The sequence below is a fragment of the Scyliorhinus torazame genome, chromosome 31, assembly GCF_047496885.1.
Source record: "Scyliorhinus torazame isolate Kashiwa2021f chromosome 31, sScyTor2.1, whole genome shotgun sequence".
In the NCBI taxonomy this organism is placed as follows: Eukaryota; Metazoa; Chordata; class Chondrichthyes; order Carcharhiniformes; family Scyliorhinidae; genus Scyliorhinus; species Scyliorhinus torazame.
The window spans coordinates 31,867,705-31,891,566 of NC_092737.1; the positions used below are offsets into that span (position 1 = coordinate 31,867,705).

At 55.4% G+C, this 23,862-nt stretch overlaps 1 protein-coding gene across 1 annotated transcript in view; it reads left to right on the forward strand.

The window, feature by feature from the left end:
* The window catches only part of neurl4 (neuralized E3 ubiquitin protein ligase 4), a 203,993-nt gene that overhangs the window by 66,997 nt on the left and 113,134 nt on the right, over positions 1-23,862 (forward strand). Inside the window, 3 exon segments of the mRNA XM_072493516.1 lie at positions 5,863-6,124; positions 13,121-13,302; positions 16,598-16,683. Coding sequence (XP_072349617.1) covers positions 5,863-6,124; positions 13,121-13,302; positions 16,598-16,683 — 530 coding nt within the window.

Consider the following 23,862-nt stretch of genomic DNA (forward strand, 5'->3'; position numbering starts at 1 on the left):
CGCTCTCTCTGCCTCCCTCCCTCGCTCTCTCTGCCTCCCTCCCTCGCTCTCTCTGCCTCCCTCCCTCGCTCTCTCCGCCTCCCTCCCTCTCTCCGCCTCCCTCCCTCTCTCCGCCTCATTCCCTCCCTCTCTCCGCCTCATTCCCTCCCTCTCTCCGCCTCCCTCCCTCGCTCTCTCTGCCTCCCTCCCTCGCTCTCTCTGCCTCCCTCCCTCTCTCTGCCTCCCCCCCTCTCTCTGCCTCCCTCCCTCTCTCTGCCTCCCTCCCTCTCTCTGCCTCCCTCCCTCTCTCTGCCTCCCTCCCTCTCTCCGCCTCCCTCCCTCTCTCCGCCTCCCTCCCTCACTCTCTCCGCCTCCCTCCCTCGCTCTCTCTGCCTCCCTCGCTCTCTCTGCCTCCCTCCCTCGCTCTCTCTGCCTCCCTCCCTCGCTCTCTCTGCCTCCCTCCCTCGCTCTCTGCCTCCCTCCCTCGCTCTCTCTGCCTCCCTCCCTCGCTCTCTCTGCCTCCCTCCTTCGCTCTCTCTGCCTCCCTCCCTCGCTCTCTCTGCCTCCCTCCCTCGCTCTCTCTGCCTCCCTCCCTCGCTCTCTCTGCCTCCCTCCCTCGCTCTCTCTGCCTCCCTCCCTCGCTCTCTCTGCCTCCCTCGCTCTCTCTGCCTCGCTCTCTCTGCCTCCCTCCCTCGCTCTCTCTGCCTCCCTCCCTCGCTCTCTCTGCCTCCCTCCCTCGCTCTCTCTGCCTCCCTCCCTCGCTCTCTCTGCCTCCCTCCCTCGCTCTCTCTGCCTCCCTCCCTCGCTCTCTCTGCCTCCCTCCCTCGCTCTCACTGCCTCCCTCCCTCGCTCTCTCTGCCTCCCTCCCTCGCTCTCTCTGCCTCCCTCGCTCCCTCTCCCTCCCTCCCTCTCCCTCCCTCGCTCTCCCCGTCTCCCTCCCTCGCTCTCCCCGTCTCCCTCCCTCGCTCTCCCCGTCTCCCTCCCTCGCTCTCCCCGTCTCCCTCCCTCGCTCTCCCCGTCTCCCTCCCTCGCTCTCCCCGTCTCCCTCCCTCGCTCTCCCCGTCTCCCTCCCTCGCTCTCCCCGTCTCCCTCCCTCGCTCTCCCCGTCTCCCTCCCTCGCTCTCTCCGTCTCCCTCCCTCGCTCTCTCCGTCTCCCTCCCTCGCTCTCTCCGTCTCCCTCCTTCGCTCTCTCCGCCTCCCTCCCTCGCTCTCTCCGCCTCCCTCCCTCGCTCTCTCCGCCTCCCTCCCTCGCTCTCTCCGCCTCCCTCCCTCTCTCCGCCTCCCTGCCTCGCTCTCTCCGCCTCTTTCCCTCGCTCTCTCCGCCTCTTTCCCTCGCTCTCTCCGCCTCTTTCCCTCGCTCTCTCCGCCTCTTTCCCTAGCTCTCTCCGCCTCTTTCCCTCGCTCTCTCCGCCTCTTTCCCTCGCTCTCTCCACGTCCCTCCCTCTGCCTCCCTCCCTCGCTCTGCCTCCCTCCCTCGCTCTGCCTCCCTCCCTCGCTCTGCCTCCCTCCCTCGCTCTGCCTCCCTCCCTCGCTCTGCCTCCCTCCCTCGCTCTGCCTCCCTCCCTTGCTCTGCCTCCCTCCCTCGCTCTGCCTCCCTCCCTCCCTCGCTCTGCCTCCCTCCCTCCCTCGCTCTGCCTCCCTCCCTCCCTCGCTCTGCCTCCCTCCCTCGCTCTGCCTCCCTCCCTCGCTCTGCCTCCCTCCCTCGCTCTGCCTCCCTCCCTCGCTCTGCCTCCCTCCCTCGCTCTGCCTCCCTCCCTCGCTCTGCCTCCCTCCCTCGCTCTGCCTCCCTCCCTCGCTCTGCCTCCCTCCCTCGCTCTGCCTCCCTCCCTCGCTCTGCCTCCCTCCCTCGCTCTGCCTCCCTCCCTCGCTCTGCCTCCCTCCCTCGCTCTGCCTCCCTCCCTCGCTCTGCCTCCCTCCCTCGCTCTGCCTCCCTCCCTCGCTCTGCCTCCCTCCCTCGCTCTGCCTCCCTCCCTCGCTCTGCCTCCCTCCCTCGCTCTCTCCGCCTCCCTCCCTCGCTCTCTCTGCCTCCCTCCCTCACTCTGCCTGCTTCCGTCCCCCTCTCTGCCTCCCTCCCACCCTCTCTCTGCCTCAAAGAACAAAGAACAAAGAAATGTACAGCACAGGAACAGGCCCTTCGGCCCTCCAAGCCCGTGCCGACCATACTGCCCGACTAAACTACAATCTTCTTCACTTCCTGGGTCCGTATCCTTCTATTCCCATCCTATTCATATATTTGTCAAGATGCCCCTTAAATGTCCCTATCGTCCCTGCTTCCACTACCTCCTCCGGTAGCGAGTTCCAGGCACCCACTACCCTCTGCGTAAAAAACTTGCCTCGTACATCTACTCTAAACCTTGCCCCTCTCACCTTAAACCTATGCCCCCTAGTAATTGACCCCTCTACCCTGGGGAAAAGCCTCTGACTATCCACTCTGTCTATGCCCCTCATAATTTTGTAGACCTCTATCAGGTCGCCCCTCAACCTCCTTCGTTCCAGTGAGAACAAACCGAGTTTATTCAATCGCTCCTCATAGCTTATGCCCTCCATACCAGGCAACATTCTGGTAAATCTCTTCTGCACCCTCTCTAAAGCCTCCCTCGCTGTTTCCCCCTCTCCTCCTCTCCCCTCGCTCCCTTCCCTCCTCCGACTCTCCTCTCGATTTCTCCCCCATCCGCCTCTCCCCTCGCTCGCTCTCTTCCCACTCCGCCTCTCAAAGAACAAACAAAGAGAACAAAGAAATGGACAGCACAGGAACAGGCCCTTCGGCCCTCCAAGCCCGTGCCGACCATACTGCCCGACTAAACTACAATCTTCTACACTTCCTGGGTCCGTATCCTTCTATTCCCATCCTATTCATATATTTGTCAAGATGCCCCTTAAATGTCCCTATCGTCCCTGCCTCCACTACCTCCTCCGGTAGTGAGTTCCAGGTACCCACTACCCTCTGCGTAAAAAACTTGCCTCGTACATCTACTCTAAACCTTGCCCCTCTCACCTTAAACCTATGCCCCCTAGTAATTGACCCCTCTACCCTGGGGAAAAGCCTCTGACTATCCACTCTGTCTATGCCCCTCATAATTTTGTATACCTCTATCAGGTCGCCCCTCAACCTCCTTCGTTCCAGTGAGAACAAACCGAGTTTATTCAATCGCTCCTCATAGCTTATGCCCTCCATACCAGGCAACATTCTGGTAAATCTCTTCTGGACCCTCTCTAAAGCCTCCACATCCTTCTGGTAGTGTGGCGACCAGAATTGAACACTATACTCCAAGTGTGGCCTAACTAAGGTTCTATACAGCTGCAACATGACTTGCCAATTCTTATACTCAATGCCCCGGCCAATGAAGGCAAGCATGCCGTATGCCTTCTTGACTACCTTCTCCACCTGTGTTGCCCCTTTCAATGACCTGTGGACCTGTACTCCTAGATCTCTTTGACTTTCAATACTCTTGAGGGTTCTACCATTCACTGTATATTCCCTACCTGCATTAGCCCTTCCAAAATGCATTACCTCACATTTGTCCGGATTAAACTCCATCTGCCATCTCTCCGCCCAAGTCTCCAGACAATCTAAATCCTGCTGTATCCTCAGACAGTCCTCATCGCTATCCGCAATTCCACCAACCTTTGTGTCGTCTGCAAACTTACTAATCAGACCAGTTACATTTTCCTCCAAATCATTTATATATACTACAAAGAGCAAAGGTCCCAGCACTGATCCCTGTGGAACACCACTGGTCACAGCCCTCCAATTAGAAAAGCATCCCTCCATTGCTACCCTCTGCCTTCTATGGCCTAGCCAGTTCAGTATCCACCTTGCAGTTCACCCCTGATCCCGTGTGACTTCACCTTTTGTACTAGTCTACCATGAGGGACCTTGTCAAAGGCCTTACTGAAGTCCATATAGACAACATCTACTGCCCTACCTGCATCAATCATCTTAGTGACCTCCTCGAAAAACTCTATCAAGTTAGTGAGACACAACCTCCCCTTCACAAAACCGTGCTGCCTCTCACTAATACGTCCATTTGCTTCCAAATGGGAGTAGATCCTGTCTCGAAGAATTCTCTCCAGTAATTTCCCTACCACTGAAGTAAGGCTCACCGGCCTGTAGTTCCCGGGATTATCCTTGCTACCCTTCTTAAACAGAGGAACAACATTGGCTATTCTCCAGTCCTCCGGGACATCCCCTGAAGACAGCGAGGATCCAAAGATTTCTGTCAAGGCCTCAGCAATTTCCTCTCCAGCCTCCTTCAGTATTCTGGGGTAGATCCCATCAGGCCCTGGGGACTTATCTACCTTAATATTTTTTAAGACACCCAACACCTCGTCTTTTTGGATCACAATGTGACCCAGGCTATCTACACCCCCTTCTCCAGACTCAACATCTACCAATTCCTTCTCTTTGGTGAATACTGATGCAAAGTATTCATTTAGTACCTCGCCCATTTCCTCTGGCTCCACACATAGATTCCCTTGCCTATCCTTCAGTGGGCCAACCCTTTCCCTGGCTACCCTCTTGCTTTTTATGTACGTGTAAAAAGCCTTGGGATTTTCCTTAACCCTATTTGCCAATGACTTTTCATGACCCCTTCTAGCCCTCCTGACTCCTTGCTTAAGTTCCTTCCTACTTTCCTTATATGCCACACAGGCTTCGTCTGTTCCCAGCCTTTTAGCCCTGACAAATGCCTCCTTTTTCTTTTTGACGAGGCCTACAATATCACTCGTCATCCAAGGTTCCCGAAAATTGCCGTATTTATCTTTCTTCCTCACAGGAACATGCCTGTCCTGTATTCCTTTCAACTGACACTTGAAAGCCTCCCACATGTCAGATGTTGATTTGCCCTCAAACATCCGCCCCCAATCTGTTCTTCAGTTCCCGCCTAATATTGTTATAATTAGCCTTCCCCCAATTTAGCACATTCATCCTCGGACCACTCTTATCCTTGTCCACCAGTACTTTAAAACTTACTGAATTGTGGTCACTGTTACCGAAATGCTCCCCTACTGAAACATCTACCACCTGGCCGGGCTCATTCCCCAATACCAGGTCCAGTACCGCCCCTTCCCTAGTTGGACTGTTTACATATTGTTTTAAGAAGCCCTCCTGGATGCTCCTTACAAACTCCGCCCCGTCTAAGCCCCTGGCACTAAGTGAGTCCCAGTCAATATTGGGGAAGTTGAAGTCTCCCATCACCACAACCCTGTTGTTTTTACTCTTTTCCAAAATCTGTCTACCTATCTGCTCCTCTATCTCCCGCTGGCTGTTGGGAGGCCTGTAGTATACCCCCAACATTGTGACTGCACCCTTCTTATTCCTGATCTCTACCCATATAGCCTCACTGCCCTCTGAGGTGTCCTCTCGCAGTATAGCTGTGATATTCTCCCGAACAAGTAGCGCAACTCCGCCTCCCCTTTTACATCCCCCTCTATCCCGCCTGAAACATCTAAATCCTGGAACGTTTAGCTGCCAATCCTGCCCTTCCCTCAACCAGGTCTCTGTAATGGCAACAACATCATAGTTCCAAGTAGTAATCCAAGCTCTAAGTTCATCTGCCTTACCCGTAATGCTCCTTGCATTAAAACATATGCACTTCAGGCCACCAGACCCACTGTGTTCAGCAACTTCTCCCCGTCTGCTCTGCCTCAGAGCCACACTGTCCCTATTCCCTAGTTCTCCCTCAATGCTCTCACCTTCTGACCTATTGCTCCCGTGCCCACCCCCCTGCCATACTAGTTTGAGGGGGACTGTGTAGAGGGAGTTTTACTCTGTATCTAACCCCGTGCTGTACCTGTCCTGGGAGTGTTTGAGGGGGACTGTGTAGAGGGAGCTTTACTCTGTATCTAACCCCGTGCTGTACCTGCCTCTCCTCTCACTCGCAGGCGTGGCCGCGACCCAGACGCTATCTACTGTTTACGGGGTGGTGGATCTCTACGGCATGGCAGTGAAAGTAACCATTGTCCACAATCACAACCACTCGGACCGACTGCGCAGGAACAACGCCATCATGCGGGCGCTCTCGCCAGATGTGGGACGACGCGTGTTTGACTCTGGAGTCACCGAGGTGGAGCGGCTACTTTTCCATCCAAACTGTGGGCAGAAGGCAGCAATTGTGTGTGACGGCAGCACGGCTCTGAGACCCCAGTGAGTAACAAAACCCCGTGCTGTACCCGTCCTGGGAGTGTTTGATGGGGACAGCGTAGTGGGAGCTTTACTCTGTATCTAACCCCGTGCTGTACCTGTCCTGGGAGTGTTTGAGGGGGACTGTGTAGAGGGAGCTTTACTCTGTGTCTATCCCCGTGCTGTGCCTGTCCTGGGAGTGTTTGATGGGGACAGTGTAGAGGGAGCTTTCCTCTGTATCTAACCCCGTGCTGTACCTGTCCTGGGAGTGTTTGATGGGGACAGTGTAGAGGGAGCTTTACTCTGTATCTAACCCCGTGCTGTACCTGTCCTGGGAGTGCTTGATGGGGACTGTGTCGAGGGAGCTTTACTCTGTATCTAACCCCATGCTGTACCTGTCATATAACATAGAACAATACAGCGCAGTACAGGCCCTTCGGCCCACGATGTTGCACCGAAGCAAAAGCCATCTAACCTACACTATGCCATTATCATCCATATGTTTATCCAATAAACTTTTAAATGCCCTCAATGTTGGCGAGTTCACTACTGTAGCAGGTAGGGCATTCCACGGCCTCACTACTCTTTGCGTAAAGAACCTACCTCTGACCTCTGTCCTATATCTATTACCCCTCAGTTTAAGGCTATGTCCCCTCGTGCTTGCCATTTCCATCCGCAGGAGAAGGCTCTCACTGTCCACCCTATCTAACCCCCTGATCATTTTGTATGCCTCTATTAAGTCTCCTCTTAACAAAGAACAAAGAAATGCACAGCACAGGAACAGGCCCTTCGGCCCTCCAAGCCCGTGCCGACCATACTGCCCGACTAAACTACAATCTTCTACACTTCCTGGGTCCGTATCCTTCTATTCCCATCCTATTCATATATTTGTCAAGATGCCCCTTAAATGTCCCTATCGTCCCTGCTTCCACTACCTCCTCAGGTAGCGAGTTCCAGGCACCCACTACCCTCTGCGTAAAAAACTTGCCTCGTACATCTACTCTAAACCTTGCCCCTCTCACCTTAAACCTATGCCCCCTAGTAATTGACCCCTCTACCCTGGGGAAAAGCCTCTGACTATCCACTCTGTCTATGCCCCTCATAATTTTGTATACCTCTATCAGGTCGCCACTCAACCTCCTTCGTTCCAGTGAGAACAAACCGAGTTTATTCAATCGCTTCTCATAGCTTATGCCCTCCATACCAGGCAACATTCTGGTAAATCTCTTCTGCACCCTCTCTAAAGCCTCCACATACTTCTGGTAGTGTGGCGACCAGAATTGAACACTATACTCCAAGTGTGGCCTAACTAAGGTTCTATACAGCTGCAACATGACTTGCCAATTCTTCTCTCCAACGAAAACAACCTCAAGTCCTTCAGCCTTTCCTCATAAGGTTTTCCCTCCATACCAGGCAACATCCTGGTAAATCTCCTCTGCACCCACTCCAAAGCCTCCACATCCTTCCTCTAATGCGGTGACCAGAACTGTACACAATACTCCAAATGCGGCCGTACCAGAGTTCTGTACAGCTGCAACATGACCTCCTGACTCCGGAACTCAATCCCTCTACCAATAAAGGCCAACACTCCATAGGCCTTCTTCACAACCCTATCAACCTGGGTGGCAACTTTCAGGGATCTATGTACATGGAGACCTAGATCCCTCTGCTCATCCACACTTCCAAGAACTTTACCAGTAGCCAAATATTCCGCATTCCTGTTCCTTCCAAAGTGAATCACCTCACACTTCTCTACATTAAACTCCATTTGCCACCTCTCAGCCCAGCTCTGCAGCTTATCTATGTCCCTCTGTAATCTGCTACTTCCTTTCACACTGTCGACAACACCACCGACTTTAGTGTCGTCTGCAAATTTACTCACCCACCCTTCTGCCCCCTCCTCTAGGTCATTGATAAAAATGACAAACAGCAACGGCCCCAGAACAGATCCTTGTGGTACGCCACTTGTAACTGAACTCCATTCTGAACATTTCCCATCAACCACCACCCTCTGTCTTCTTTCAGCTAGCCAATTTCTGATCCACATCTCTAAATCACCCTCAATCCCCAGCCTCCGTATTTTTTGCAATAGCCTACCGTGGGGAACCTTAGCAAACGCTTTACTGAAATCCATATACACCACATCAACTGCTCTACCCTCGTCTACCTGTTCAGTCACCTTCTCAAAGAACTCGATAAGGTTTGTGAGGCATGACCTACCCTTCACAAAGCCATGCTGACTATCCCAAATCATATTATTCCTATCTAGATGATTATAAATCTTGTCTCTTATAATCCCCTCCAAGACTTTACCCACTACAGACGTGAGGCTCACCGGTCTATAGTTGCCGGGGTTGTCTCTACTCCCCTTTTTGAACAAAGGGACCACATTTGCTATCCTCCAGTCCTCTGGCACTATTCCTGTAGCCAATGATGACATAAAAATCAAAGCCAAATGCTCAGCAATCTCTTCCCTGGCCTCCCAGAGAATCCTAGGATAAATCCCATCAGGTCCCGGGGACTTATCTATTTTCAGCCTGTCCAGAATTGCCAACACCTCTTCCCTACGTACCTCAATGCCATCTATTCTAATAGCCTGGGTCTCAGCATTCTCCTCCACAACATTATCTTTTTCCTGAGTGAATACTGACGAAAAATATTCATTTAGTATCTCGCCTATCTCTTCAGACTCCACACACAACTTCCCATCCCTGTCCTTGACTGGTCCTACTCTTACCCTAGTCATTCGCTTATTCCTGACATACCTATAGAAAGCTTTTGGGTTTTCCTTGATCCTACCTGCCAAATACTTCTCATGTCCCCTCCTTGCTCGTCTTAGCTCTCTCTTTAGATCCTTCCTCGCTACCTTGTAACTATCCATCGCCCCAACTGAAACTTCACACCTCATCTTCACATAGGCCTCCTTCTTCCTCTTAACAAGAGATTCCACTTCTTTGGTAAACCACGGTTCCCTCTCTCTACGCCTTCCTCCCTGCCTGACCGGTACGTACTTATCAAGAACACGCAGTAGCTGTTCCTTGAACAAGCTCCACTTATCCAGTGTGCCCAACACTTGCAGCCTACTTCTCCAACCTATCCCCCCCAAGTCACGTCTAATGGCATCATAATTGCCCTTCCCCCAGCTATAACTCTTGCCCTGCGGTGCATACTTATCCTTTCCATCACTAACGTAAACGTCACCGAATTGTGATCACTGTCCCCAAAGTGCTCTCCTACCTCCAAATCCAACACCTGGCCTGGTTCATTCCCCAAAACCAAATCCAGCGTGGCCTCGCCTCTTGTTGGCCTGTCAACATATTGTGTCAGGAAACCCTCCTGCACACACTGTACAAAAAACAACCCATCTAATGTACTCGAACTATATCTTTTCCAGTCAATATTTGGAAAGTTAAAGTCTCCCATAATAACTACCCTGTTACTTTCGCTCTTATCCAGGATCATCCTCGCCATCCTTTCCTCTACATCCCTAGAACTATTTGGAGGCCTATAGAAAACTCCCAACAGGGTGACCTCTCCTTTCCTGTTTCTAACCTCAGCCCATACTACCTCGGAAGATGAGTCCCCATCTAGCATCCTCTCCGCCACCGTAATACTGCTCTTGACTAGCAGCGCCACACCTCCCCCTCTTTTGCCTCCTTCTCTGAGCTTACTAAAACACCTAAACCCCGGAACCTGCAACATCCATTCCTGTCCCTGCTCTGTCCATGTCTCCGAAATGGCCACAACATCGAAGTCCCAGGTACCAACCCATGCTGCCAGTTCCCCTACCTTATTTCGTATACTCCTGGCATTGAAGTAGACACACTTCAAACCACCTACCTGAACACTGGCCCCCTCCTGCGATGTCAAATCTGTGCTCCTGACCTCTATATTCTCTTTCTCCCGTACCCTAAAACTACAATCCAGGTTCCCATGCCCCTGCTGCATTAGATTAAACCCCCCCAAAGAGCACTAACAAATCTCCCCCCCAGGATATTTGTGCCCCTCAGGTTCAGATGTAGACCATCCTGTCTGTAGAGGTCCCACCTTCCCCAGAAAGAGCCCCAGTTATCCAGAAATCTGAATCCCTCCCGCCTGCACCATCCCTGTAGCCACGTGTTTAATTGCTCTCTCTCCCTATTCCTCATCTCATTATCACGTGGCACAGGCAACAACCCAGAGATAACAACTCTGTTTGTTCTAGTTCTGCGCTTCCATCCTAGCTCCCTGAAAGCCTGCCTGACATCCTTGTCCCCTTTCCTACCTATGTCGTTAGTACCAATGTGGACCACGACTTGGGGCTGCTCCCCCTCCCCCTTAAGGACCCGGAAAACACGATCCGAGACATCACGTACCCACTGGTTACTGCCTGCCAATTTGAAAAGGACCCATCAATCCCTACTCTTTGTTTCCTCTCTGCCAACCAGTTTTCTGTCCACCTCAATACATTTCCCCCAATCCCATGCGCCTTCTGAAAGTCCAAATATACCACATCGACTGGCTCCCCCTTGTCGACTGTACTGTGATGTTCCGCTATAACGTCCTTGGTAATGGATTTAAGCATTTTCCCCACTCCCGACGTTAGGCTTACTGGTCTGTAATTCCCTGCTTACTCTCTACCTTGTCAGAAAGGCCTCCGAACAGGTGTTGTTTTCACCTTGAATGTTTTTCTACTTGGCTTATATTTCACCCAAAATCTGTTTTCCGCCGCCTGTTTCGCTCTGAGCTGTTTCCTAACTTACCCTCACTCTCAACATTGCCAGAGAACCTTTCACCTGCACTCTCACCTCTGAGCCCAGAGGTCGTAGCTTCAGCTCCGCACCCAGAGGCTCGGGTGCGAAACCTAGGCCGACAGGCCCAGAGTTGTACCGTCGGAGTCCTGCTCTGATCAAATGAGACAAAGCCCTCGCCTTCCCCCGCCCCCTGAGATGGCAAGCTCGAAGAGGTAGAACAGAGAACATTACAGCGTAGTACAGGCCCTTCGGCCCTCGATGTTTCGCCGACCTGTGAAACCACTCTGAGGCCCATCGACACTATTCCCTTATCGTCCATATGTCTGTCCAATGACCATTTGAATGCCCTTAGTCTTGGCGAGTCCACTACTGTTGCAGGCAGGGCATTCCACGCCCTTACTACTCTCTGAGTAAAGAACCTACCTCTGACATCTGTCCTATATCTATCTACCCTCAATTTAAAGCTATGTCCCCTCGTGCTAGACATCACCATCCGAGGAAAAAGGCTCTCACTGTCCACCTTATCCAATCCTCTGATCATCTTGTATGCCTCAATTAAGTCACCTCTTAACCTTCTTCTCTCTAACGAAAACAGCCTCAAGTCCCTCAGCCTTTCCTCATAAGATCTTCCCTCCATACCAGGCAACATTCTGGTAAATCTCCTCTGCACCCTTTCCAATGCTTCCACATCCTTCCTATAATGCGGCGACCAGAATTGCACGCAATACTCCAAATGCGGCCGCACCAGAGTTTTGTACAGCTGCAACATGACCTCATGGTTCCGAAACTCAATCCCTCTACCAATAAAAGCTAACACACCGTATGCCTTCTTAACAACCCTCTCAACCTGGGTGGCAACTTTCAGGGATCTATGTACATGGACATCGAGATCTCTCTGCTCATCACTTTTCTGCATTAAACTCCATTTGCCACCTCTCAGCCCAGCGCTGCAGCTTATCTATGTCCCTCTGTAACTTGTAACATCCTTCCGCACTGTCCACAACTCCACCGACTTTAGTGTCATCTGCAAATTTACTCACCCATCCTTCTACGCCGCCCTCCAGGTCATTTATAAAAATGACAAATAGCAGTGGCCCCAAAACAGATCCTTGTGGTACACCACTAATAACTGGACTCCAGTCTGAACACTTCCCATCAACCACTACCCTTTGTCTTCTTCCAGCTAGCCAATTTCTGATCCAAACTGCTAAATCACCCTGAATCCCATGCCTCCGTATTTTCTGCAATAGCCTACCGTGGGGAACCTTATCAAACGCTTTACTGAAATTCATGTACACCACATCAACTGCTTTACCCTCATCCACCTGTTTGGTCACCTTCTCAAAGAACTCGATAAGGTTTGTGAGGCATGACCTACCCTTCACAAAACCGTGTTGACTATCCCTAATCAAATTATTCCTTTCCAGATGATTATACATCCTATCTCTTATAAACCTTTCCAAGATTTTTTCCACAACAGAAGTAAGGCTCACTGGTCTATAGGTACAGGGGTTGTCTCTACTCCCCTTCTTGAACAAGGGGACAACATTTGCTATCCTCCAGTCTTCTGGCACTATTTTGTAGACAAAGATGACTTAAAGATCAAGGCCAAAGGCTCAGCAATCTCCTCCCTAGCTTCTCAGAGAATCCTAGGATAAATCCCATCCAGCCCAGGTCACGTATCTATTTTCACCCTTTCCAGAATTGTTAACACCTCCTCCTCATGAACGTCAAGCCCTTCTAGTCTAGTCGCCTGAATCTCAGTATTCTCCTCGACAACATTGTCTTTTTCCTGAGTGAATACTGACGAAAAATATTCATTTAGTATCTCGCCTATCTCTTCAGACTCCACACACAATTTCCCATCCCTGTCCTTGACTGGCCCTACTCTTACCCGAGTCATTCTTTTATTCCTGACATATCTATGGAAAGCTTTAGGATTATCCTTGATCCTACCTGCCAAAGACTTCTCATGTTCCCTCCTGGCTCCTCTTACACGGTACACGGGAGGTTCCCCCCCTGATGTCCTGGGTCAATGCTCATCGTCCCTCATCCAACGTGTCTGAAAACCGCGGATTGTCCAATCGTATCGCTGCGTGCCGGATCTTTTGTGCTGTTTAGTTGCTGATTATCCAATGTAAGAAGCGAGCTTTGTGAATCGTTCTGGGGATCTTGGAAGGTTCAATGTTCTTGCTCCTTGTCACATGTTTCCACCCCCCCATTGTCCAATATTTGTGTTTCAGTCGTGTTGGCATACGTGACCACCTGTCTCTCTCTGCCTCCGCAGCGCGACCGACGATTTTAACCACGGTGTGGTGCTGAGTAACCGCTCCCTCCGCAGCAATGAGATCTTTCAGGTTCGCATCGACAAGATGGTCGACAAGTGGGCGGGTTCCATAGAAATCGGCGTGACTACCCACAATCCCGCTTACCTCCAGCTGCCCTCGACCATGACCAACCTGCGCTCTGGTACGTCTCCCTCGGGTCAGAAACAACTCCCCGCTCGCCCTCCCTCCCTCTCTCCCCCTCCCTCCCTCTCTCCCCCTCCCTCCCTCTCTCCCCCTCCCTCCCTCCCTCCCCCTCCCTCCCTCCCTCCCCTTCCCTCCCTCCCTCCCTCCCTCCCCTTCCCTCCCTCCCCTCCCCCTTCCTTCCCTCCCTTCCTCCCTCCCCTTCCCTCCCTCCCCTCCCTCCCTCCCTCCCTCCCTCCCTCCCTCCCCTTCCCTCCCTCCCTCCCCTTCCCTCCCTCCCCTTCCCTCCCTCCCCCTCCCTCCCTCCTCCCTCCCCTTCCCTCCCTCCCTCCCCTTCCCTCCCTCCCTCCCCTTCCCTCCCTCCCTCCCCTTCCCTCCCTCCCCTCCCCCTTCCTTCCCTCCCTCCCTGCCTCCTTCCCTCCCTCTCTCCCCCTCCATCCCTCTCTCCCCCTCCCTCCCCTTCCCTCCCTCCCTCCCTCCCTCCCTCCCCTTCCCTCCCTCCCTCCCCTTCCCTCCCCTCCCCTCCCTCCCCTCCCTCCCCTCCCTCCCCTCCCTCCCCTCCCTCCCCTCCCTCCCTCTCCCTCCCTCTCCCTCCCTCCCTCCCTCCCTACCCTTCCCTCCCTATCCTCCCTCCCCCCCGCCCCTCCCTCCCTCCCTCCCCCCCTCCCCTCCCTCCATCCCCTCCCACTCCCTCCCCCCTCCCCTCCCTCCCTCCCCTCCCTCCCTCCATCCCCTCCCTCCCTCCCTCCATCCCCTCCCACTCCCTCCCCCCCCCTCCCTCCCTCCCCTCCCCTCCCTCCCCCTCCCCACCCTCCTGCGCTCGCCCTCCCCTCCCCACCCTCCTGCGCTTGCTCTCCCTCCCCTCCCCTCCCTCCCTCCCTCCCTCCCTCCCCTCCCCACCCTCCTGCGCTTGCTCTCCCTCCCTCCCCTCCCCACCCTCCTGCGCTCGCCCTCCCTCCCTCCCTCCCTCCCCTCCCCACCCTCCTGCGCTCGCCCTCCCTCCCTCCCTCCCTCCCCTCCCCACCCTCCTGCGCTTGCTCTCCCTCCCCTCCCCTCCCTCCCTCCCTCCCTCCCCTCCCCACCCTCCTGCGCTCGCCCTCCCTCCCTCCCTCCCCTCCCCACCCTCCTGCGCTCGCCCTCCCTCCCTCCCTCCCTCCCCTCCCCACCCTCCTGCGCTCGCCCTCCCTCCCTCCCTCCCTCCCCTCCCCACCCTCCTGCGCTCGCCCTCCCTCCCTCCCTCCCCTCCCCACCCTCCTGCGCTCGCCCTCCCCTCCCCACCCTCCTGCGCTTGCTCTCCCTCCCCTCCCCTCCCTCCCTCCCTCCCTCCCTCCCCTCCCCACCCTCCTGCGCTCGCCCTCCCTCCCTCCCCTCCCCACCCTCCTGCGCTTGCTCTCCCTCCCTCCCCTCCCCACCCTCCTGCGCTCGCCCTCCCTCCCTCCCTCCCTCCCCTCCCCACCCTCCTGCGCTCGCCCTCCCTCCCTCCCTCCCTCCCCTCCCCACCCTCCTGCGCTTGCTCTCCCTCCCCCTCCCCATCCCTCCCTCCCTCCCTCCCCCCTCCCCACCCTCCTGCGCTCGCCCTCCCTCCCTCCCTCCCCTCCCCACCCTCCTGCGCTCGCCCTCCCTCCCTCCCTCCTCCCTCCCCTCCCCACCCTCCTGCGCTCGCCCTCCCTCCCTCCCTCCCTCCCCTCCCCACCCTCCTGCGCTCGCCCCTCCCCTCCCCACCCTCCTGCGCTTGCTCTCCCTCCCCTCTCCTCCCTCCCTCCCTCCCTCCCCTCCCCACCCTCCTGCGCTCGCCCCTCCCTCCCTCCCCTCCCCACCCTCCTGCGCTCGCCCTCCCTCCCTCCCCTCCCCTCCCTCCCTCCCTCCCCTCCCCACCCTCCTGCGCTTGCTCTCCCTCCCCTCCCCTCCCTCCCTCCCCTCCCCACCCTCCTGCGCTCGCCCTCCCTCCCTCCCTCCCCTCCCCACCCTCCTGCGCTCGCCCTCCCTCCCTCCCCTCCCCTCTGCTGGGATGGCCTCCTACGTTTCTCACCTCCCAGAACCCCCGACCCAGCTGCCTGCGACTGGCCCACACGCCAGTCAGAACGTGACTGAACTCGACACTCGACAGTCTCATGTGCGATATGCTGGCACAGCTTGGGTCACTGTCTGTGCGGAGTCTGCACATCCTCCCCGTGTGTGCGTGGGTTTCCTCCGGGTGCTCCGGTTTCCTCCCACAGTCCAAAGATGTGCGGGTTAGGTGGATTGGCCAATGATAAATTGCCCTTAGTGTCCAAAATTGCCCTTAGTGTTGGGTGGGGTTATGGGGGATAGGGTGGGGGTGTGGGCCTGGGTAGGGTGCTCTTTCCAAGAGCCGGTGTAGACTCGATGGGCCGAATGGCCTCCTTCTGCACTGTAAATTCTATGATAAAATAAAACAGTTCTTCTAATAATCATCTTTATTGTCACAAGTGGGCTCACATTAACACTGCGATGAAGTTACTGTGAAAAGCCCCTAGTCGCCACACTCCGGCGCCTGTTCGGGTACACGGAGGGAGAATTCAGCATGGCCAATCCACCTAACCTGCGCATCTTTGGACTGTGGGAGGAAACCGGAGCACCCGGAGGAAACCCACACAGACACGGGGAGGATGTGCAGACTCCGCTCAGACAGTGACCCAAGCCGGAATTGAACCTGGGACCCTGGAACTGTGAAGCCACAGTGCTAACCACTGTGTGCCGGAGGTTCTCTCCTGAGTGTCGCTCAGAGCACCATCTTGGAGGCTGTTCATTGATTTCTGGCGACTCCCAAAAAACGCTGAGGACTGACAGCTAATTTGTGCAGAAGGCCTTGGCTTGAGAGCAAGTTGATGTGCAATTAAACCCTGTCCCGTGACACAGGAAGAAATACCATCATACATTGCTCACGCAAGTTAAAATAAAAATGGAATTTGCTGGAAATAGAATCCCTACAGTGCAGAAGGAGACCCTTCAGCCCATCGGGGTGCAGTGACCCTCTGAAAGAGCACCCTCCCCAGGCCCACTCCCCCTGCCCTATCCCAATAACTCCACCTAACCTGCACGTCTTTGGACTGTGGGAGGAAACCGGAGCACCCGGAGGAAACCCACGCAGACACGGGGAGAATGTGCAGACTCTGCACAGACAGTGACCCAAGCCGGGAATCGAACCTGCGACCCTGGCGCTGTGAGGCAGCAGTGCTAACCACTGTACCGCCCCTCATGAAATAGTCAGCAGCCGTTGCATGATCCATGGAGCAACAGCGCCCATGTTGAAAGCGTCGTTACCTTCTCCTTTTCAGGCACTTGGATGATGACCGGGAATGGGGTGATGCACAATGGGACCACCATCCTCGACGAATATGGTCACAACCTTGATCGCTTAAAGGTAAGATCTTAGAATTTTGACACCGACATTGCCGATGGTTCAGCTGAGACCCACATCTCTCTTTGTGTCTCAGTGGATCTCGAAGACTGATGTAGTGAGCGGGGGTTCACAAAGTAAGACCGTCTTCCCCGAAAACTAGCAGCTTCAGCTGCCCCCCCCCCACCCCTCCCCGCCGCCCCCCCCCCCCCCCCCCACCCCGGTGCCCCGGACAATGTTTAGCCTAGAACCAACATCCCTGAGAAACAGGCAAACTGGTTCTGAGCACATTCCCCACAACGTGATGATGCTGAAAGTGATTCGCTGGGTGTATCGTTCTTGGGGACCCCTGACGTGAAAGCAGCTATCGATTCTCTATTTATTTTAATGAACCAGTTCATCTCCAGTTGCTCAATTCAAAGAAAAATAATGTTGGGTCGGCGCCTGTCGCTGATGTTCTCGACCGGACTGTTTAATAATCTAGCTTCTCGCCCTAGCGTAGAATTCTTACAGTGCAGGAGGGGGCCATTTGGTTCATCGAGTCTGCACCGGCCCTTCGAGTGAGCACTGCACCCCGCCCTACCCCTGCAACCCCACAGCCTCATCGCTGGACACTAAGGGGCAATTTGTCATGGCCGATTCACCCTAACACACCTTTGGACTGGCATTCCCTCGCGTCAGAAATGAACTTCCCTGCGGACGGCTGGCTCTATGAGATGTCAGCAGTGGCTCTGGGCTCTCCGATGCCTTCGGAATCCTATCTTCGCCGTACAGCCTCTCGCACAGTGTGGTTGTCAGCTGGTAAGGGTGGTGTCGTCGGTGCCACTGTAATGGTTATCTTCTGGGCATGTCGCGTAGTCCTGTTCTGCCAAATAATTCCTCCTCATCCAAGCAATATAACATAACCGTTATTATTGCCACAAGTCGGCTCACATTAACGCTGCAGTGAAGTCGCTGTGAAAAGCCCCTAGTCGCCACATTCCGGCACCTGTTCGGGTACACAGAGGGAGAATTCAGAATGTCCAATTCACCCAACAGCACGTCTTTCAAGACTTGTGGGAGGAAACCAGAGCGCCCGGAGGAAACCCACGCAGACACGGGGAGAACGTGCAGACTCCCCACAGACAGTGACCCAAGCCGGGAATCGAACCTGGGACCCTGGAGCTGTGAAGCAACTGTGCTAACCACTGTGCTCCCGTGCAGCGCCCACAAGAAGAGAGAGAGCGACATCTTACTGGACCTCTGTTAAATGTCTGTTACAATCCCGGATCTGACCCCAAAGGTGGCTAGGATACTGGACAGGAACCCCGATATCTTATTTGAATTGTGTGAGACTACAGTTCGGATGCCTCGCTCCTGGAGGGATTTCACGGAGAATTGAAGATATGATATATTAAAACAAACTGGCACAGTGTTAAAATATCTATCACTTTTCCCAGGGTAGAGGGGTCAATTGCTGGGGGGCATAGGTTTAAGGTGAGAGGGGCAAGGTTTAAAGGAGACGTGCGAAGGAAGTTTTTTTTACACGGAGGGTAGTGGGTGCCTGGAACTCGCTGCTGGAGGAGGTGGTGGAAGCAGGGACGATAGTGACATTTAAGGGGCATCTTGACAAATACACCGACCGCTCCAGTCCCCCAGGCCACTCCGGTCCCCCAGGCCGCTCCGGTCCCCCAGGCCGCTCCGGTCCCCCAGGCCGCTCCGGACCACCGACCGCTCCGGTCCCCCAGGCCGCTCCGGTCCCCCAGGCCGCTCCGGTCCCCCAGGCCGCTCCGGCCCCCCAGGCCGCTCCGGTCCCCCAGGCTGATCCGGTCCCCCAGGCCGCTCCGGTCCCCCAGGCCGCTCCGGTCCCCCAGGCCGCTCCGGTCCCCCAGGCCGCTCCGGTCCCCCAGGCCGCTCCGGTCCCCCAGGCCGCTCCGGTCCCCCAGGCCGCTCCACTCCCCCAGGCCGCTCCGGTCCCCCAGGCCGCTCCGGTCCCCCAGGCCGCTCCGGTCCCCCAGGCCGCTCCGGTCCCCCAGGCCACTCCGGCCCCCCAGGCCGATCCGGCCCACCGACTGCTCCGGCCCCCCAGGCCGATCCGGTCCCCCAGGCCGCTCCGGTCCCCCAGGCCGCTCCGGCCCCCCAGTCCGCTCCGGTCCCCCAGGCCACTCCAGCCCCCCAGTCCGCTCCGGTCCCCCAGTCCGCTCCGGTCCCCCAGGCCGCTCCGGTCCCCCAGGCCGCACCGGTCCCCCAGGCCGCTCCGGTCCCCCAGGCCGCTCCGGTCCCCCAGTCCGCTCCGGTCCCCCAGGCCGATCCGGCCCAGCGATCGCTCCGGTCCCCCAGGCCACTGCGGTCCCCCAGGCCGCTCCGGTCCCCCAGGCCGCTCCGGTCCCCCAGGCCGCTGCGGTCCCCCAGGCCACTCCGGTCCCCCAGGCCGCTCCGGTCCCCCGACCGCTCCGGTCCCCCAGGCCGCTCCGGTCCCCCAGGCCGCTCCGGTCCCCCAGGCCGCTCCGGCTCCCCAGGCCACTGCGGTCCCCCAGGCCGATCCGGCCCAGCGACCGCTCCGGTCCCCCAGGCCGCTCCGGTCCCCCCAGGCCGCTCCGGTCCCCCAGGCCGCTCCGGTCCCCCAGGCCGCTCCGGTCCCCCAGGCCGCTCCGGTCCCCCAGGCCGCTCCGGTCCCCCAGGCCACTCCGGTCCCCCAGGCCACTCCGGTCCCCCAGGCCACTCCGGTCCCCCAGGCCACTCCGGTCCCCCAGGCCACTCCGGCCCCCCAGGCCGCTCCGGTCCCCCAGGCCGCTCCGGTCCCCCAGGCCGCTCCGGTCCCCCAGGGCCGCTCCGGTCCCCCAGGCCGCTCTGGTCCCCCAGGCCGCTCTGGTCCCCCAGGCCGCTCTGGTCCCCCAGGCCGCTCTGGTCCCCCAGGCCGCTCTGGTCCCCCAGGCCGCTCTGGTCCCCCAGGCCGCTCTGGTCCCCCAGGCCGCTCTGGTCCCCCAGGCCGCTCTGGTCCCCCAGGCCGCTCTGGTCCCCCCAGGCCGCTCTGGTCCCCCAGGCCGCTCTGGTCCCCCAGGCCGCTCTGGTCCCCCAGGCCGCTCTGGTCCCCCAGGCCGCTCTGGTCCCCCAGGCCGCTCTGGTCCCCCAGGCCGCTCTGGTCCCCCAGGCCGCTCCGGCCCCCCAGTCCGCTCCGGTCCCCCAGGCCGCTCCGGCCCAGCGATCGCTCCGGTCCCCCAGGCCGCTCCGGTCCCCCAGGCCGCTCCGGTCCCCCAGGCCGCTCCGGTCCCCCAGGCCGCTCCGGTCCCCCAGGCCGCTCCGGTCCCCCAGGCCGCTCCGGTCCCCCAGGCCGCTCCGGTCCCCCAGGCCGCTCCGGTCCCCCAGGCCGCTCCGGTCCCCCAGGCCGCTCCGGCCCAGCGATCGCTCCGGTCCCCCAGGCCGCTCCGGTCCCCCAGGCCGCTCCGGTCCCCCAGGCCGCTCCGGTCCCCCAGGCCGCTCCGGTCCAGCGACCGCTCCGGTCCCCCAGGCCGATCCGGCCCACCGACCGCTCCGGCCCCCCAGGCCGATCCGGCCCACCGACCGCTCCGGCCCCCCAGGCCGCTCCGGTCCCCCAGGCCGCTCCCATTTACAACAGGAACAAAGAACAATACCGCGCAGGAACAAAGAACAATACGGCGCAGGAACAAAGAACAATACGGCGCAGGAACAAAGAACAATACGGCGCAGGAACAAAGAACAATACGGCGCAGGAACAAAGAACAATACCGCACAGGAACAAAGAACAATACGGCGCAGGAACAAAGAACAATACGGCACAGGAACAAAGAACAATACGGCACAGGAACAAAGAACAATACCGCGCAGGAACAAAGAACAATACCGCGCAGGAACAAAGAACAATACCGCGCAGGAACAAAGAACAATACCGCGCAGGAACAAAGAACAATACAGCACAGGAACAAAGAACAATACCGCGCAGGAACAAAGAACAATACGGCGCAGGAACAAAGAACAATACCGCGCAGGAACAAAGAACAACACGGCACAGGAACAAAGAACAACACCGCGCAGGAACAAAGAACAATACGGCACAGGAACAAAGAACAATACGGCGCAGGAACAAAGAACAATACGGCGCAGGAACAAAGAACAACACCGCGCAGGAACAAAGAACAATACGGCACAGGAACAAAGAACAACACCGCGCAGGAACAAAGAACAATACGGCGCAGGAACAAAGAACAATACGGCGCAGGAACAAAGAACAATACCGCGCAGGAACAAAGAACAATACCGCGCAGGAACAAAGAACAATACGGCACAGGAACAAAGAACAATACGGCACAGGAACAAAGAACAATACGGCACAGGAACAAAGAACAATACGGCACAGGAACAAAGAACAATACGGCACAGGAACAAAGAACAATACGGCGCAGGAACAAAGAACAATACGGCACAGGAACAAAGAACAATACGGCGCAGGAACAAAGAACAATACCGCGCAGGAACAAAGAACAATACAGCACAGGAACAAAGAACAATACCGCGCAGGAACAAAGAACAATACGGCGCAGGAACAAAGAACAATACCGCACAGGAACAAAGAACAATACGGCGCAGGAACAAAGAACAATACCGCGCAGGAACAAAGAACAATACGGCGCAGGAACAAAGAACAATACGGCACAGGAACAAAGAACAATACGGCACAGGAACAAAGAACAATACGGCACAGGAACAAAGAACAATACGGCGCAGGAACAAAGAACAATACGGCGCAGGAACAAAGAACAATACGGCGCAGGAACAAAGAACAATACGGCGCAGGAACAAAGAACAATACGGCGCAGGAACAAAGAACAATACCGCGCAGGAACAAAGAACAATACCGAGCAGGAACAAAGAACAATACCGCGCAGGAACAAAGAACAATACGGCACAGGAACAAAGAACAATACCGCGCAGGAACAAAGAACAATACGGCGCAGGAACAAAGAACAATACGGCGCAAGAACAAAGAACAATACCGCGCAGGAACAAAGAACAATACCGCGCAGGAACAAAGAACAATACCGCGCAGGAACAAAGAACAATACCGCGCAGGAACAAAGAACAATACCGCGCAGGAACAAAGAACAATACCGCGCAGGAACAAAGAACAATACCGCGCAGGAACAAAGAACAATACCGCGCAGGAACAAAGAACAATACGGCGCAAGGAACAAAGAACAATACGGCGCAGGAACAAAGAACAATACGGCGCAGGAACAAAGAACAGTACGGCGCAGGAACAAAGAACAGTACGGCGCAGGAACAAAGAACAATACGGCGCAGGAACAAAGAACAATACGGCGCAGGAACAAAGAACAATACCGCGCAGGAACAAAGAACAATACCGCGCAGGAACAAAGAACAATACCGCGCAGGAACAAAGAACAATACCGCGCAGGAACAAAGAACAATACCGCGCAGGAACAAAGAACAATACGGCGCAGGAACAAAGAACAATACGGCGCAGGAACAAAGAACAATACCGAGCAGGAACAAAGAACAATACGGCGCAGGAACAAAGAACAATACCGCGCAGGAACAAAGAACAATACCGCGCAGGAACAAAGAACAATACGGCGCAGGAACAAAGAACAATACCGCGCAGGAACAAAGAACAATACCGAGCAGGAACAAAGAACAATACCGCGCAGGAACAAAGAACAATACAGCACAGGAACAAAGAACAATACCGCGCAGGAACAAAGAACAATACGGCGCAGGAACAAAGAACAATACCGCGCAGGAACAAAGAACAATACCGCGCAGGAACAAAGAACAATACAGCACAGGAACAAAGAACAATACCGCGCAGGAACAAAGAACAATACAGCACCGGAACAAAGAACAATACCGCGCAGGAACAAAGAACAATACCGAGCAGGAACAAAGAACAATACCGAGCAGGAACAAAGAACAATACGGCGCAGGAACAAAGAACAATACCGCGCAGGAACAAAGAACAATACAGCACAGGAACAAAGAACAATACCGCGCAGGAACAAAGAACAATACCGAGCAGGAACAAAGAACAATACAGCACAGGAACAAAGAACAATACCGCGCAGGAACAAAGAACAATACAGCACAGGAACAAAGAACAATACCGAGCAGGAACAAAGAACAATACAGCACAGGAACAAAGAACAATACCGCGCAGGAACAAAGAACAATACCGCGCAGGAACAAAGAACAATACAGCACAGGAACAAAGAACAATACAGCACCGGAACAAAGAACAATACCGTGCAGGAACAAAGAACAATACCGCGCAGGAACAAAGAACAATACGGCACAGGAACAAAGAACAATACGGCGCAGGAACAAAGAACAATACGGCGCAGGAACAAAGAACAATACCGCGCAGGAACAAAGAACAATACAGCACAGGAACAAAGAACAATACCGCGCAGGAACAAAGAACAACACGGCGCAGGAACAAAGAACAATACCCCGCAGGAACAAAGAACAATACCCCGCAGGAACAAAGAACAATACCGAGCAGGAACAAAGAACAATACCGAGCAGGAACAAAGAACAATACCGAGCAGGAACAAAGAACAATACGGCACAGGAACAAAGAACAATACGGAACAGGAACAAAGAACAATACGGAACAGGAACAAAGAACAATACCGAGCAGGAACAAAGAACAATACCGCACAGGAACAAAGAACAATACGGCACAGGAACAAAGAACAATACAGCACAGGAACAAAGAACAATACGGCGCAGGAACAAAGAACAATAACGTGCAGGAACAAAGAACAATACGGCGCAGGATCAAAGAACAATACGGCGCAGGAACAAAGAACAATACCGCGCAGGAACAAAGAACAATACGGCACAGGAACAAAGAAGGAACAAAGAACAATACGGCACAGGAACAAAGAACAATACGGCGCAGGAACAAAGAACAATACCGCGCAGGAACAAAGAACAATACGGCACAGGAACAAAGAACAATACGGCGCAGGAACAAAGAACAATACGGCGCAGGAACAAAGAACAATACGGCGCAGGAACAAAGAACAATACCGCGCAGGATCAAAGAACAATACGGCGCAGGAACAAAGAACAATACGGCACAGGAACAAAGAACAATACGGCGCAAGAACAATACGCCGCATGAGCAATGAACAATACTGAGCAGGAACAAAGAACAATACTGAGCAGGAACAAAGAACAATA